The 16,487-nt window shown below is 43.9% G+C and overlaps 1 protein-coding gene across 2 annotated transcripts in view; it reads left to right on the forward strand.

The window, feature by feature from the left end:
• Nucleotides 1-16,487, forward strand: part of DNM3 (dynamin 3) — a 348,113-nt gene that overhangs the window by 161,284 nt on the left and 170,342 nt on the right. For both annotated transcript variants that reach the window (XR_007497526.1, XM_049776438.1), the window contains exon 15: nt 1,697-1,806. Coding sequence is in view for 1 of the 2 variants with exons in the window: in XM_049776438.1 (XP_049632395.1) it covers nt 1,697-1,806 (110 nt within the window). In the remaining variant the exon portion in view is untranslated. The remainder of the gene's footprint in view (nt 1-1,696; nt 1,807-16,487) is intronic.

The following is a 16,487-nucleotide window of genomic DNA, read 5'->3' on the forward strand; positions in this document are numbered from 1 at the left end:
TTATGGTGCTTTGTTTCTTGGTGTTTGTCCTGCGGGTTCTCCCACTGCCCTTGAGTTCCTTTTAGGCTTCTGTAAAGTTCTCTTAGAAGTTCCTCTTGGCACAATAATGTTATTCTCCCTCTAGTACCTTCAGCCATCTCATGCAACTCATCTTCCCCCATTTTCTGGCTAAATTTTGTTCATTGGGCCAGGTTGATGGCACTAAATTAAGTTCATGCTATGCATATGGGAAACCCAGGCTTGAGCTCTGATAACACAAAACCACTCAAGCTATGCTGGGAGCAACCCTCCAAGCACTGAGCCAGGAGTAAACCCCAAGCACTGGGTGTGGCTCACACACCCACACACAAAAAGTTTAGAGGCAGGATAGGCAAAGCCAGAGCTCCTGGCTACAGACAGCAGGGCCTAATACAGAAAGTTCTGACCACTCCCATTTTGAGCCAGACATCACATTCTTAAGTCAGCATTGAGAGGTTATAGGAACAAAATGTTGTGCATTCAATAGCTCCACGGGTGCATGCCCTCCCCCATTGTTAGTTGTTTATTAAAGCCCCATTTCATGTCTCTGTGTACCTTGCCTTTGGAATCCCAGAGCTGGATCCTGCTCCCTTTCCAGAATTCTTCTCCAAGATCTCTGGCCATCTGTCCCCAAAGGGGCACCTGAGCTGAGATGTGGGTCTTTTTGTGCTCTGGCCTAACCGCCATATGTTTGGGCCAGCTCTTATTATTTAACACTCTGCATTCTCCTCTGTCTCACCAGTTCCCCTTCTGCAGTGGCTATGTTTGACCTGAAGACAGGGCCTAGAAGAGTGCTGGGGGAGTCTGGGCTATGCTCCTGGCATGCACAAGGATCTACATACAATCCCCCATGCCATTTGCCTCCTCATTCCTAACCCTCAGCACTGGTGAGCATAGTCCTGGAGCCCTTTGAGGATTGCAGGGTCTGAGCATCAAACCTTCAGCATGGTTTGCCAAGCAGCACCAAGTTTCTCCCCAGGCTGCCTGTGTACCACTTGAGGGGCAGTCCCACTCCTGACCCCACAAAAATATATGTTTGTTTGCAAAGAGAATCTGTTTTAGTTACTATTAGCTCATGTCTGATGGACTCCTTTTTCTCAAAAATCTTTTTTGTTTCCTCCCTTGGTGGACCCTCTTCTTGCCCCCAGAGAAGAGTGTCCTTTCTGGACTCTGTCACGGCACATGGAGGGTATTTCATTCCAGGCCTTTGTGCCCTCATGCCCTGCCAGCACTGGCTATCAAAACTGCTTAGGCTGCAAAAAAAAAAAAAAAGAAAAAAAGAAATGAAATCCATCTGGCATTGCTCATTGAATTAGGACCAGAACATTTTTTGTTAAATATTAACAGATGGCTAAATTATTAATATCAAGCTAGCATTAAAAACATCTAAGGGGGCACACATGAGGAAGAAAGGATAGGGGGCTGTGTTCACCCCATTGCTGTATCCCACCTCCTGTCATTTCCCCTCCCCCTTCTGTTCTCCTCTGCCCAGTGTCTCCTGTAATCGGTGACTTCATCCTGATGGCATCTCCTCCTGGGCAGCTGGGATCAAGCTAGAATGCAGTAGTGTCCAAATTCTGTTGCTAGGATAGCAACAGACCATGTTGCTGCCACCAGTGTACTTCAAGGGGCTTCGTTGAACTTGACACCCTCCCACTCTGTCTCTCTCTCTCTCTAGGAAAAAGAGAAGAAGTATATGCTGCCCTTGGACAACCTGAAAGTCCGGGATGTAGAGAAGAGTTTCATGTCTAGCAAGCACATCTTCGCCCTCTTTAACACAGAGCAGAGGTGAGCATGCAAAACAGTGCCTGCCTTGGTTGCTTTCTTGCATTTTGTTTCTCTAGGTATTTGGGTGACACCTGGAATTGTTCAGGGGTTACTCCCAACTCTGGGCCAAGTATCAAACCCAGGCTCTCCACGTACAAAGTATGCACGTAACCCACTAAGCTTTTTCTTTGGCTCCTTTTTCTTGAATCCCACTCCCCTCGTTCCAGCAGTTTTATTTGTTGTTATCATTTCCTGGGCCCCACCTTGAATTTTTTTTTTTGGCTTTTGGGTCACACCCTGCAGCGCTCAGGGGTTCCTTCTGGCTCTATGCTCAGAAATCGCTCCTTGCAGGCTCAGGGGACCATATGGAATGCCGGGACAATGACCTTCTGCATGAAAGGCAAACGCCTTACCTCCATGCTATCTCTCCGGCCCCTCCACTTTGAATTTCATTAACTCTCCAGTTGCTCTGAGTTTTGTATTTGGAGCTTCTATGATGAATTATGGATTCAAAGGATTGAAACAGACTCAGAATCATCTCCAAATACCATATTTGCCGGCATATAAGACAATTGAGCGTATAAGACGACCCCCTAATTTTGCAGTTAAAACATAGGTTTAGGCCTATATTCGCTATATCAGACAGAACGTTCCTGTGCTACAACTGTATGCACCACAGTGAGCCAATCACAACAAGCAAAGGTTCAAAGGTTATACTGTAATAGACTTCCTCTCTGACTCTGGCCAATCTGAGCAGGTTTTTTACAGTGTAGATTCAGCTCCAGAACATTGTCTAATTTGCATGCATAAAAAGCCTGCTTGGATTGGCTGAGTTAGAGAGGCGGTCCGAGCAGCCTTGCAGTGATTGGTGCAGGATCGAGTTGGAAAATTCATTTTGTGGCAATATTCAGACAATTTTTGTTTAGCGGCATATGAAAACATTTTTTGGGATATACTCAGCGTATAAGACGACCCCCGATTTTTGGTTGACTTTTTTTTTTGTTTCAAAAGTCGTCTTATACACCGGAAAATACGGTACTTACTTGCTTAAGGCCCGTTTTCCCAACAAATGTGGAAATGATGAGGCATTTGGCTTTTAAACTGCATTTGGTGTTATACTTCCAGGTCTTGGAATCATAGCATCAAGACTACTTAGAAGTGACTCATTTATGGTTTTCTGAGTGACTGGAAGACAAGGGTACACATCACTGATGACAAATTTTTACCTTGTGAATAGAATTAGTAAATACAAATATATACTGTTCACGGATGTGCAAAGCCCAGCCCACATTCATTGTCTAGGTATTTTTTTTGGGGGGTGGTGTATGATTCCCAAACAGTGCCCAGAAGATTTAGGGGTCGCTGCTGGTGATTCTTGGCTAGTCAGGCCAGTAGTCCAGTGTGAGAGCTGTGGAGGAGGCAGTGCTGCTTGGGCACTGTGGTACCAGGGATTAGTCTGATCATCCCAGGAGTGTTCATGGGCCTCCAGGGCTGCACCTGATAATACTTTGGGAACCAGGTGGTGCTGATGATTGATCCTAGGTTGGCTACATGCAAGTTACACACCTTCACCCTAACCTATCTCTTTGGCCACTGTCTGGACTTTCTTAGTCATTGTCTGAGAGACTGAATATAGGGGCAATGTGGTTTGTCTTTATTTGTTTGTTTGAGGTCACTCCCGGCAACTCTCAGGGTTTACTCCTGGCTCTGTGCTCAGAAATTTCTCCTGGAAGGCTTGGGGAACCATATGGGATCCGGGAATTCGAACCACCATCCTTCTGGATGCAAGGCAAATGCTTTACCTTCATGCTATCTCTCCAGCCCCGGTTTGTCTTTATTAAGGAGGGTTGAAAACACTCAGGTTCATGGACTCAGCCCATGTAGCATTGTGTGCCTCTGAGAATCAGGATGGGATGTCTGGGTCTGGTCTTCCTTCTTTGAGTCTCTCTTTTACTCCCCCTGCCTCCCTGTTACTGTAATACCTACAAGTCCAAAATGGTACATAGGGCTGAAGGTTCTGGAAAGCCATTGAGTCCAAACACCCAAAGCCAGCGAAAAAGTGCAATAATGTACAGTGGAGAGGAGGAAGGTGGGAGAGCGTTGTAGTAAGGGCTCCCTGGGAAAGGGCAACCATGGAGAGTTTTTTCTCCCCAGATGGAAATGTCATAGGAAAAAGCTAACTCATTTCTGTGAACCAGTGATTAAGAGGTTGAGTCACTAGGTGGCGGGACACAGTTTGCCCCAGCTCACCAGGCCTTTTATCTTTATTTAGCACCAAGTGAGCACTGGGCCTTGATTAGGTTCAAGGACTGGCCCAGGGTCAATCCCCTGGTGAGTCACAATTGCCAGAGGTTGTGGCAACCTTCTCCCCCATTCCCATTCCCAACAGTGTCTCTGAGTGACTCACTGCACAGAAACATTCAGAAAGAACGCCTCAAGAGCGAGGCACCAAGAGAGAAAGTCCAGGAGATCATGGAATACGGCATCTCCATCAGACCCCCAAACAGGGCAGTGTGTCAAAGGTTTCTGGTGTTGGAGACATGGAATGCAATGGAGAATGGAGAAGGGGATGGGAAGCCCTGGGGCCAGGGCTGGACATGCTCAGCTGTCCCTGTGGACAGGGGAGCCCTCAGCAGGCAGTCCTCCTGGCCTTGGTTCCCATAGTGGTTAATCCTGCCCCCAGGGGGCGCTGTACCCACGAGAGGTGGGTGCTGCTGGGGAGGCTCACTTCCCAGAGGGCAGCCAGTGAGTTTTTCTTTCTAGAAGAAAAGCTGGACCTCTCTCTGATGCCCTTCTAGGGCATCACTCGCCATGCCTCCTTTTCTATGTGTAGAACCCAGTCATCAGAGAGCTTGGCTCCAGAGTTCATTCCGTTAGACCTCACACAGCTGTGGGCTTTCTCAGAGAAAAAGACCAAAATAAGAAGGCACAAGCTTGTGAAGACCTCAGTTTTCTAGGCATCAAGCCCTTCCAGTATTTTTAGGCCGTCTCTCTGGCTCCCTAGAGATCCCGACCATTGTCTTGTGTTCAGTGCTGGAAGAGGGTAAGACCTCCTGTGTAATTGGGCATACCCTGTCTTGATTCTGTTTTTCTTTTTATCTCTTTTGGCTTCACCCAGCAGCACTCAGGGCTTAATTCTGACTCTGCACTCAGGAATTAGTCCTGGCAGTGCTCACGGGATACCTGGGATTGAACCTGGGTTGGATGAATATAAGGCAAGTGTCCTACCTGCTGAACTCCAGCCCTAGCTTCTGAATTTTAAAATAAATTTTGTAATTGAGTCACCATTGGATCTCTTAATTTTAAGAGGAATTATATTTCAGTTGGATTGTTAAATGTACTTTTAAAAAGTTTTATTTAATTAAAAAACATGGATTACAAAGTATTGATAGTTGAGTTTTAGGCATAGATATTTCAACACCAATGCTGCCACCAGTGTCAACCCCCTTCACCAGTATGCTACTCGATCATTCCCCCAGTCTCATCCCCTACCTGTGATCTTGACAGCATTGTGGCTGAAGCTTAGATCTTGTGTTTTCAGTGTTGTTGAGCCTATGCTTTGGTTATAGAACTTTATCACACTCCCACATCACCAATATAATGGTAGTCCTGAACCCTGTTTCCTTTTTCTTATCATCTTCCTTTCCACCTTGATTTTTTCCCTTCATACTGTTATAGACACCTGCCACCAGAGAAGGATGATACCAAGGTTCTGCTTGGCATGGGGGGAATGCAGGTTTTTGCCAAACCCAGCAAGGTTCAGGATTTGCTCCTGGTTATGTATTCCTAGTTATCACTCCTGATGGGCTTGGGGGACCATATGGGATGCTGGGAATTGAATCTGGATTGGCTGAGTGCAAAGCAAGCTCCCTACCACTGTACTATCACTTTGACCCCTCTGCTTTTTGTCTTTAATCAAAAATTCAAGCTTATTTTTCCCTAAGTGTTTTTTTATGCCTTTCCATATATGATTCTGTTGTGTTTCCTTTATTTCTAATCAGGCCCTGAGGTGAAATACATGAATAAACAGATTTTCTGGTGTTAAACCATCCTTTAGTTGTTGTGGATTGAGCCTAGGTAAATTATGATGCATTCTCATTCATTATTTATTCCAGACTAGATTTGGCTAGCTGTTTGCATCTGTGTTCACAGGAAAGGTGGGTCTGCAAGTGTCCCCCTTTTTTTTAATGGGCTTCTTGACAAAATTTTGTGTCAGGTTTCTTCTAACCTCATGAGTGAAGGTGAGAGTAAGTTCTTAGTGTTCTTTGCAATGCTTCACATAAAATAGATATTAATGATTACATTATTTTTATTTTTAAATATCTTTAAGCACCATGATTACAAACATATTTGTAGTTGGTTTCAGTGATAAAAAAGAACACCTGCTTTCACTAGTGCAACCTTCCCACTACCAGTGCCCCCTATTCTCCTCCTCCCCCACTCCTGCCTACATTCGATTTTATTTTATTTTTTTTGTTTGTTTGTTTGTTTTGGTCACACCCAGTTGTGCTCAGGGGTCACTCCTGGCTTCATGCTCAGAAATCACTCCTGGCAGACTCGGGGGACCATATGGGATGCTGGGATTTGAACCAATGACCTTCTGCATGAAAGGCAAACGCCTTACCTTCATGCTATCTCTCCGGCCCCTCGATTTTATTTTTTAATTAAATAATTTATTTATTTAAACACCGTGATTACAAACATAATTGTAGTTGGGTTTCAGTCATAACAAGAACACCTTCACCCATGCAACCTTCCCATCACCAATGCCCCATCTCTTTCCTCCCTGTATTCGATTTCTATTTCTCTTACTCACTACCATTGTCTTTATAGTTGTTAGTGTAGTTATTTCTCTAACTGCACTCACTACTCTTTGTGATAAACTTCATATTGTGGGCCAGACATTCCAACCCTTATTTTTATTGTTCTGGGTATTATTACAATACTGTTTTTTATTTTTCTTAAATCCCACAAATGAATGAGACTATTCTATGTTTAATCTCTCTCCCTCTGACTTATTTTACTCAGCATAATAGTTTCCATGTTCATCCATGTGTAGGAAAATTTTATGACATCATTTTCCCTAACAGCTTCATAGTATTTTATTGTGTATATGTATTATAGCTTCTTTAGCCACTCATCTGTTCTTGGGTATCTGGATTGTATCCAGAGTCTGATTACTGTAAATAGCACTGCAATGAATATAGATTTTTTTAGCAGTTTTAATTATATATTTATTTATTAATTGATTGGTTTTTGGGCCACACTTGGCGATGCTCAAGGGTTGCTCCTGGCAAGCTCGGGGACCAAATGGGATGTTAGGAAATGAACCTGGTTCATTCTGGGCAGGTGCAAGCAAGGCAAATGCCTTATCGATATGCTATCTCTCCAGCCCCTGAATATAGGTTATTAACAATAATTAATTGTTTGGTAGAACTCACCTATAAAACCATCCAGCATTGGTGAGTAGAGAGTAATAGACATTTATCCAGTTTTCTATTTATTTAATAAACAGAGATTAGTTCTGATGAATTTTTTTTAGTTCTGATGAATTTATAAAAAAAAAAAAAAAGGGGGGGGGCGCCAGGGAATTCCAGAAGTGAATGAATCGGTTTTAGCTTGATTGGTAACATCTGACCATCTTCACTCATGGTAATGGATTCTATAGTTGATGTAGGGGTTCAGTATAATGGACTCAACACTCAGCTCCCTGAGTGGAGAGATATAGATATGATCAAGGCATAGACACTAGCACCATTGAGGTAGATGCTCATGAGGTTGGTTTGTGCTGATGAGAGGATAGGAAAGAGTCTCCCAGAGGGGGGAGGTATAGGGAGTATATTGCCCACTGTTTGTAGGCAAAAAGCAGATCATTTAAAAGGCATGGTTAACCCCAGTTAGAAAAACAAACCTTTTTATACATTTCCATTGAGTGTATTGAATGGGGCTTACTTCAGTGCACTTATATACTTACTATTCTATGTAGAGAGGAAACTATGCAGAGAGAAAAGCTGCACACATTGTGAAATTCCAACATCTCTCCTTAAAGGATATTCTTTCTACTACCTGAACTGCTTCTCTGGCTTGGTTCATGGTTTTTTCCTTTCTCAGAAACAACACCTTCCAGGAAAAAAGCATCCCTTTTCCTTGCTTTCAGTGAACATATCCAGGATGAGATCCATCAGAGATCTTTCTCTCTGTGTCTGTTGCCTTGAGTTTGCAGCTCTGCTTCCATAATATTGCTCTGGATCTATGAATTCAGCAATTTCACATAGCCTTGTGAGAAGTATTGGCTTGAAGATGAGAATTCCTGAGCAAACATAGGGTTTGGGACTCACATCAGCATCTGGTTGTGGTATAAAGATGTAGGGGAGGACTGTGGAAAATTCTGTGGGACCTCTGAGACCATCTGATTTGTTGTCTTCATTGCCCAAGACCTTGGCTCTTTCTGATATCGTGCTTTAGATCTGAGCCATGGAATAGGAGTTCCACCTAGGATTGTGATTGGTCCTTCTGCCCTCTCACAAATCCCTTAGAGCAGAAAAACAGATATTTAGCTTTTGCTTGACTATGATGTCTTATAGACTTTCATGGGGGCTCTTTTGCAAAGTGGGATGTGGAATGGGCACTTTGGCAGTGAGGTCTTCACTGTGTCCCTCCACCTTGCTCTAGACAGCTCATCAGCAACCATAGAAACTCTTTTTTGTTTTGTTTTGTTTTGGTTTTTGGTTTTTCGGTCACACCCGGCAGCACTCAGGGTTTACTCCTGGCTCTGTGCTCAGAAATCTCTCCTGGCAGACTCGGGGGACCATATGGTATGCTGGGATTCCTTCCTGGGTTGACTGCATGCAAGGCAAATGTGCTATTTCTCCAGCCTCATGGAAACTCTTCTTTTAATGGCTCCCTTTGCCCCAGTGAGTTCATGAGCTCTTTATGAGTTTGGTGATCAGGTTTTAAACTGTGTGTCAGAAGTAAGGACACATTTAATAAAAGTTATTGTTGCTTGTGCAGTGGCACAGAGCTTGAGGGGAGCCAGGTCCCCAGCTAGACTTGATTGGACGCCCCCATATCTCCAATTAAGACTCTGCATCCTGGAGCAGATAACACATCGGTAGGGTATCTTGCATGTGGCCAACCCTGGACGGACCCAGTTTGATTGCCGGCATTCCATATTGTCCCCTGAGCCTGCCAGGAGTGATTTCTGAGTGCAGAGCCAGGAGTAACCCCCAAGCACCACTGGATGTAACCCCAAAACAAAACAAAATACAAGACCAAAAGACTCTGCATCCTCCCTCATCCCCCAAATAGAAAAGACTCCATGTCCCCTGTGGCTCTCTGGGCCTTTGCAGATGTTTAGCCTAGATCTTGGAGGAGTCAGAAAGGGTTCTCCCTGCCTTCACCTTGCATTCAAGGCACCATGTGTGATTTTTTTGTTTGTTTGTTTGTCTGTTTTGGGCCACATCCAGCTAAAGTTATTCCTGGCTTTCCCCTCAGCAATCACTCCTGGCAGGCTCAGGAGACCATATGGGATGCTGGGAATTAAAACCAGGTTGGTCACTTGCAAGATAAGTGCCCTTTCCACTGTATTATCACTTCAGCTCTACCACATGTCATTTTAAAAATTGAACCACTCAAAAATCAAGCCTCTCCAGGAGTCGGAGCAATAACAAAGTAGAAGGGCATTTGCCTTGCACTCTACTGACTCGCAATGAATCCAGGTTTGATCCCCTACATCTTATATGGTCCCCCGAGCCTGCCAGGAGCAAGTTCTGAGTGCAGAGCAAGGAGTAACTCTTGAGTGCCCACTGGATGTGGCCCAAAAACCAAAAACCAAAAAAACAAAACAATTAAGCCACTCCAAAATTTGCCTGTGACCAGGTCTACATGTTGATCTGGAAGGGAGGGCAGGGTCGCCACTGGCTTCCTTCTGTAAGGACTGTCCTCTTTCTCTGGTGGGAGCAGACCTAAATAATGGCTTCTCTTGTGTCCTCTCCCGAGGCAGCACTGGGCCCTACCAGGTCACGCTAAGAACCATTTGGTCCCAGGCATGTCAGGCATGATAGCCAGCAGAGATTTGTGTCTGTCTGGGGCATTGCCAGCAGCAACCTGTGATGTCCCAAGTCCCTGCTCCTGCCTTGGGGTGGTCTGATTCTGTTTTCTCTTCCAATAAGAACTTCATTCTGCCAGGCTGCACTGGAGCCTCTGCATAGTGGCTTATCAACATTCCCCAGTGGGGACAGCTCTCCCCACCTTCCTCTTCCCTCCAGTGCCCCACTTCACCTCATCTCCGCTTGTTGCAGACACATAATAAATGTCGGAACTGCCTCACCCCCCATAGCGAATGGGCATGCCGAGAAGAATGGCCCTTTCTTCTCTTTGACCAGCGGCCTATTTTTCCACTCTTCCCTGGCCAGGCGCCCGAGCCAGCTTTCCCATTCATCTACCTTTACCTTGAGGTTTCTAGACTTGAGATGCTCCTGGAGTTTCAGTTGTTGGGGAAAGTACTTTAATTCAACAAATACGTCTGGCCAAGTTGCAGGCTGGGCCTTGTCTGCAGAGCCTGGCCTCCATAGATAATGGAAGCTGTCAGATCTTTATTGAGAGAGAGGCAATCACTCTTCCACAAGCAGGATGGGGGTAGGGAGCTCACATGTGTTTATTACAAATTCACCCCAGGTCCGGGAATGTGGTGCTGGGGCTGAGAAATGGAACATTGTGTAGGGACAAGAACACAATTAAGAGGGTGTCTGCAACATAAACTGGACACCTGCAGGAGGCAATTCATTTGCTTTTACCCCTACAGTTGTTGGAAGCACGTTTAAGAAATTTCTTTTTGTGGCACAGAATCCATTTCAAGTGAGAATTGTTTTGCTTGATGATTGAGTAGAGATTTTTTTTTCTTTGTCAGATGGAGATTTGGTTTAAGGACCAGTTTTTGAATACTGTGTATGCATTATCCTGCATCTTCCAGTAAAGTATGGTTTGGAGAGTGATCTTTTCATTTTGGAGTGTTGACCCACCTTCTAACTGGGACGGAGGGAAAGTTTGGCTTGAGAGGAAAACTCCTTATCATTCTCAGTGTACTTATGCAATTCATAGTGCCCTTTCTGTGACCCCAGGCATGAGAGAAAGGTTTGCTTTTCCCTAATCTTTACTCTTAGTATAAAAAACCCTTTGCTAGATCTAACCACATGACATTGGATACATGATCCAAGGAAGCATATGGTTGACTAGAATTAATCAGTGGTTGAAGGTATTGCTGTTAAGAATACTCGAACTATGTGTCTTAGTCATGGTGTGAGTTAAGTTGATACCCAAATACCTTGTACATCTTTCTGCTTTTAACAAAATCATCTATTAAGAAATCAAACTTAATCATGTTATTAACATCTGTCTCTAGTCCTGCCTGTATTTGTCATTTTGTTCTTTTATTCCTCATACCTAATATGGCTCCTGCTGGTCATAGAAACTCAATAGGTGGATGGGTAAATGGATGGATAAACAAACAGACAGATATGTGCTTTTTAAAGAATAATTAAATAATGCCAGTACCCAATATAAAGAATTTTGTGGTTCAGCTCCAGAAACCTCAATCAAAATGGGCTGCAAATTGAAATAGAAGTCAAGACTTAGAGAAAAAATAGTGTGAGTACATAAAACATTCATTAAAAATAAGTAAGCACTTGGGGACTTTCAGGTAAAGGAAATTGTATGAATGGGTTGGTTCTGTTTGAACAAAGTAGAAAAGGAGTTCAATAGAATTGTCCTTTAAGAAAAAATTATAAACAATGAAGGCACTATGGCGATGGGTTTAGTATAGCAAACTGGAATGCCTGAGACACTGCTTTTTTTTTGGGGGGGGAGGGGATCACAAAAATATATATATAATAGCCGGCAACTGTTTAGATGAATCATTTCAAATTCAAAAAAAAAATTTTATGGCAGAGCAGATCTGAAAGAGAATTTCATGCATAATACAAACATAGAAAAATCCACTGTAAGTGTATAACAGTATATATACAAAGTTATTGTATAACAGTAACTCTATGATAGTCAATAACAGGCGAGAAGCACTGTGAAGAAAGTCCACCTAAAAGTATCATTATGTCAGCGTCTTAAAACCTAAATTGAGGGAAATAAAGCAATGATGTTAAAATAAAAAAGAATGAAAGTCGTTAAATGAGTATACCTAGAAAGAAAAACATTAATAAAAAAAAAGAAAAAATATAAAATGTGTTAAGTTCTCAATTTTATTCTTTTTTTTTTTTTTTTTTTTTTTTTTGGTTTTTGGGCCACACCCGGCAGTGCTCAGGGCTTATTCCTGGCTGTCTGCTCAGAAATAGCTCCTGGCAGGCACAGGGGACCATATGGGACACCGGGATTCGAACCAACCACCTTGGTCCTGGATCGGCTGCTTGCAAGGCAAACGCCGCTGTGCTATCTCTCCGGGCCCCTCAATTTTATTCTTAAATCATCTGTTTTTCATAAGTGTTTTGAAGATCACCCAACTTGCTAAATCTTTACTTCTTCTGTTCTAGCAAAAAGAATCAAAATTTCAGGTTTCTGTTGTGTGCAAAAATTAAAGTTTTGGGATGTGGAAAGCCAGAGACAAGCCATTCAGATTCCAGGTTTCTGGTCCCCTTGCCTCCTCCTAGACAGGCCCCATTCACCTGGTCAGACAGTGATTTGAGGATTTCAGTAGTTACCTATGGAGTTCCTCACCATGGTGGCTCTGCTTATTCTTCTCTCTGAACGTAGAAAGATCAAGCCTGTGCTTTCCCCACTGAGGAGTCAGGTTGAAGTAGAAGGATAGCAAGACAGCAGAGGGACCCTTTGTATATGAAAGCTGTTAAAGCCAGACCTGTGCGTCAGAGAATGCTCCTTTTGTTCCAGCCTCTGGATGCATAGGTATTTCTCATCAAATGACTCTAATCCTGTGCCGTCCAGCTACCTCCTAATTCTCAGCCAGTGGAAGTGACTTAGGAAATCCTAGGCAGATCCTGAGGCAAGGAGCCTGGAAAAGTGAGGTGCTGGAGAACCCACTATTGTCTGCTCACTGATTTCCTTAATTTGCCAGACACACGAAGACAGAAACCAAATACTATTTGGTAATAGTTTCATGAACCAAGTCTGACAATTGATTTCACAGCTCAGATAAATTCTCATGAAATACCAACACAATCGCTTGGGTATGAAATGCCTGTGGCCTGAAGCAATCAATTTTAATTCTCCTCTTACTGGCTTTCACATTAAACTCTGAAATGAAATAGGAATCTGATGCCCTATTTGGATGAGGAAAGAGAACTAGCCAGAGGGTGCTTTTCCATTTTCCTGAGTGATGCTCAAAGACTTTGGGGAAACAGTTCATGCTTGAAACACCTGTGGAAAGTCCAGCTCCTTTTGGGTAAGCTCTAGTACTTTGGAGGCAATACTGCTCTTCCCAGGGATGAAGGGAGCTGGAGTGCTCTATCTTTCAAACAAAGGGATAGCTTCAGTGACTTAGGTTTGATGCTTCTTTCCCAAGGTCTGGAACTGCAGTAGCACTGTCAACTCCTGGCAGTGCTCGCCAGGCGGGTGTTTGGTTAGTGGCAGAGGTATGTGTGCCCCGGGAACTGCAGCGAAGGGCAGCCTTGATGAATGAGCTCGACACAACTAGGGAAAGTTCAAGCACAGAAAGAAATTATGTCCTTCCCAGCAAGTTTACTTTTCTTCTAGGATTTCAGAACAAACACACAGCTCGATCCCCACCTACTTCCCAGAATAAGGATTTGCTGCTGGGCCCTCCTCCCCTTCCCCCTTCCACCACCTCCAGACAGACGCTCGGCCTTGGGCCCACCAGTACCTCCACTTGGGGAGCCATAAAACAGCCCCAGCTGTGTTCCTTAATGAGCCGGGAGCAGGCGCCCTTGAAGACCAGCAAGAGTGAAATGCTCCTGCTTGGGGCCCAGCTCCAGTTCCTGTGGCCTGAGGGGTGAGCTTGCAACAGAAGTTTCTGCCTGGCCAGGAAGAGAAGCTCCCTGCCCTAGGCACCAAGAACTCAAACTCTTTAAAACTGATGTTTTAGCAGGAAAATGGTGGTGTGTCTTCTTTGGGTGGAAACATTTGCTTAAAAAAAAAAAAAAAAAAAAAAGCCAAGTATTTCTTTTAAAGAACTGGACTCATAGCTTCAACTTGGTTTGGATTTTTGTTTCCAAGATGGGGTTTCCATTTTTCTTATAGAGGGCAATGTTCCTCAGTCTTTTTCCCCACTTTGTTTTCTTCTTGTGGTTCCCCTACTTTCCTACTTTCCTGTCTCTCCTAGCTTTTCTGTGATTTTTATCTGTGGCCCCTTGGGATCTCCTGGGAGCCCATCAATTTTCATATGAGAAAACCCAGCTGAGAAATCTTGGTTTAAGGTAAGGATTTGAATTTAAGTGAATTGGGTACATTAACCTATACAGTGCTGGATGACCTGGTAACTTCATGCAACACCCTCCCCTCGGCAGTGGTAGCAGAAGAATCGGGTGCATGGTGCCATGTTCAGCCTGTTTATGGAGTGCATGATGCGGTGTAAGCCCTTTTATGGGGGTTCAAAACAGGTTGATGCCCACACATGCCACTGGGTGCTCTAGCATAAATACCACATTGAATGAACTATGCCCCCAAATATAGTAGTTCGTTACTTTGGTTGGGTCAATAGAAAAAACCTTCCAGTTAGTCAAAAACTAACTTACTGATCACTTTAAAATCTTAATTTCTAAGGAAAGAAAGTAGAATTTAGTTCACAAAGCCTCCAACACAAATTGCAGCACAAGCGTCTGACAAGAGTATAACAGTACCCTGAGGTGGGTCTAGCCTGAGAGACATTTCTGGCTGAGCACCAAAATTTCCTTGTGATTAGAGAGGCCACCCCACAGCAAAGTCAAAGAAAATTATGGGCATATTTCTCTGGTCTAGGGGTGGTTGGGTCTTTTGGGGCCAATTACTCCTGGTGGGCTTGGGAGACCATATGGAATGCCAGGGATCAAAACCAGGTCATCTGCATGCAAGGCAAGCAACTTACCCACTATACTATCGCTCCAGCTCCAGTACTTAGAGCTTTGGAGCAACCTGAATAATGCAGAGAAAACTGCTGTCAAGTAAGAAAACAAAAGTCCGAGGAGGATTGTTCCTGGGCCTGCAGCTGTTGAACCCCTTAGCTTCCTGGGCGGCAGCGGCATTCTGTGGAGGAAGTCCTCAGTTTGACTCCAGGCAAATGTCTCGGCTTATGGGTTCCCTCTGAACCTGCTTCATGGACTATCATCCCTAAGTTCCTTAGCCACCAGGAGCTATAAGGTCACCCCACAGAGCATGTGCCATTGGTTACTTTTCCTCTGTGAATTTCCTGGGGGACCCCATCATGGGACCTCAGTCTCCTCTGTGGAGAAACTAGTGTTCAGCCTCTGATACAACCCATGTGTGCATGAGAGACATGGCCTCCATCAGCTGCTTTCTGATGGAACTGTTCCTGGGTATAGGCACTCATCTGAGTGAGCACAGCATGGGTGAAGAATACATGCATTGCACCAGGCTGGGTATGATCCCTTTATCAACCAGGGCCACTAACTCCAAACAGAGACTCGGGTTCATGGGGAAAATATATGCTCAGCCTTATTGCAGAGAGCCTTTTATCTTTTCTGTTTGAGCACATGAATGTGAGTGAATGATGTGTGTACATGCAAATGTACATGTTCCAGTACATGTGTGAGTGCATATGTGTGCTTGTGAGTGTGATACGTGCTCACATTCCCTCATTCTGGAACTGCTACGGTTTATTTCTTAGAATAAGAGGAACAGTCTCAGTGACCTGGCCAAGAGCAATTTTTGAGTCTTCAGACACAGTCCCTCTCTCCAGACCTTGCCTCAGACCTCATTCTTCCTTTGAGGCCACTGGCAGGAGGCAGGAAGGGGACACAGGCAAGAGCCAGGGAGTCTCTACTCACTGGTGTGCTCTAGGCTCAGCAGGTCTCAAAAAGAGACAGAGGCCAGTTGCCCCCTCTCTGTGCACAATGGTCAAAATAGTGCCATATTCGGAGGATTCCTCTGCAGGTTGAGAAATAAATCAGACACCAGTGCTAGAAATAAATCGGACACCAGTGCTTTGGGCGCAGCTTTTTTTGGTCTGAGGACCCCTTTCTACTCTCAAGAATGGTGCAAGCCTTTAAAAAAAAATCTTTGGCTTGTGTGGATTATTGGGGGAATTTAGTGAGCTGGTTGACTTCACATTGTTGCTGGAACTTGGCTGGAACTAGAATATTTATACCATGGAAATTGGCAAATACTTCTAACCGCGGCTTTTTTCCCCTCTGAAAGCTGGTTGTTAATCATTTCTCAGCCACTGATTGCATCCATTGTTAAAACCTAAAAGGGGGGGTTAGTGAAATATTCATTTATAAAATGATTTAAAAATAATGCTTTGTAGTAACAAAAATAGTATGTTTTATGGGAAACTTTTAAAATATCAGTGAGAAGAGTGAGGTTTTTTGTTGTTGTTGTTGCCATTTGCAGATCTCTTTAATGTCTGATTTAATAGAAGACAGCTGGAATCTCATATCTGTTTCTGCTTCCAATCTGTTGCAATATGTTGTTTTGGTTGAAGTATATGAAGGAAATTTGGCCTCACACAGATATGTAGTTGGAAAAGAGAAAGTATTTTAATTGCCTTTTCAGATAATTGTGGTTTC

The sequence above is a fragment of the Suncus etruscus genome, chromosome 7 (assembly GCF_024139225.1).
Source record: "Suncus etruscus isolate mSunEtr1 chromosome 7, mSunEtr1.pri.cur, whole genome shotgun sequence".
NCBI classification, from domain to species: domain Eukaryota; kingdom Metazoa; phylum Chordata; class Mammalia; order Eulipotyphla; family Soricidae; genus Suncus; species Suncus etruscus.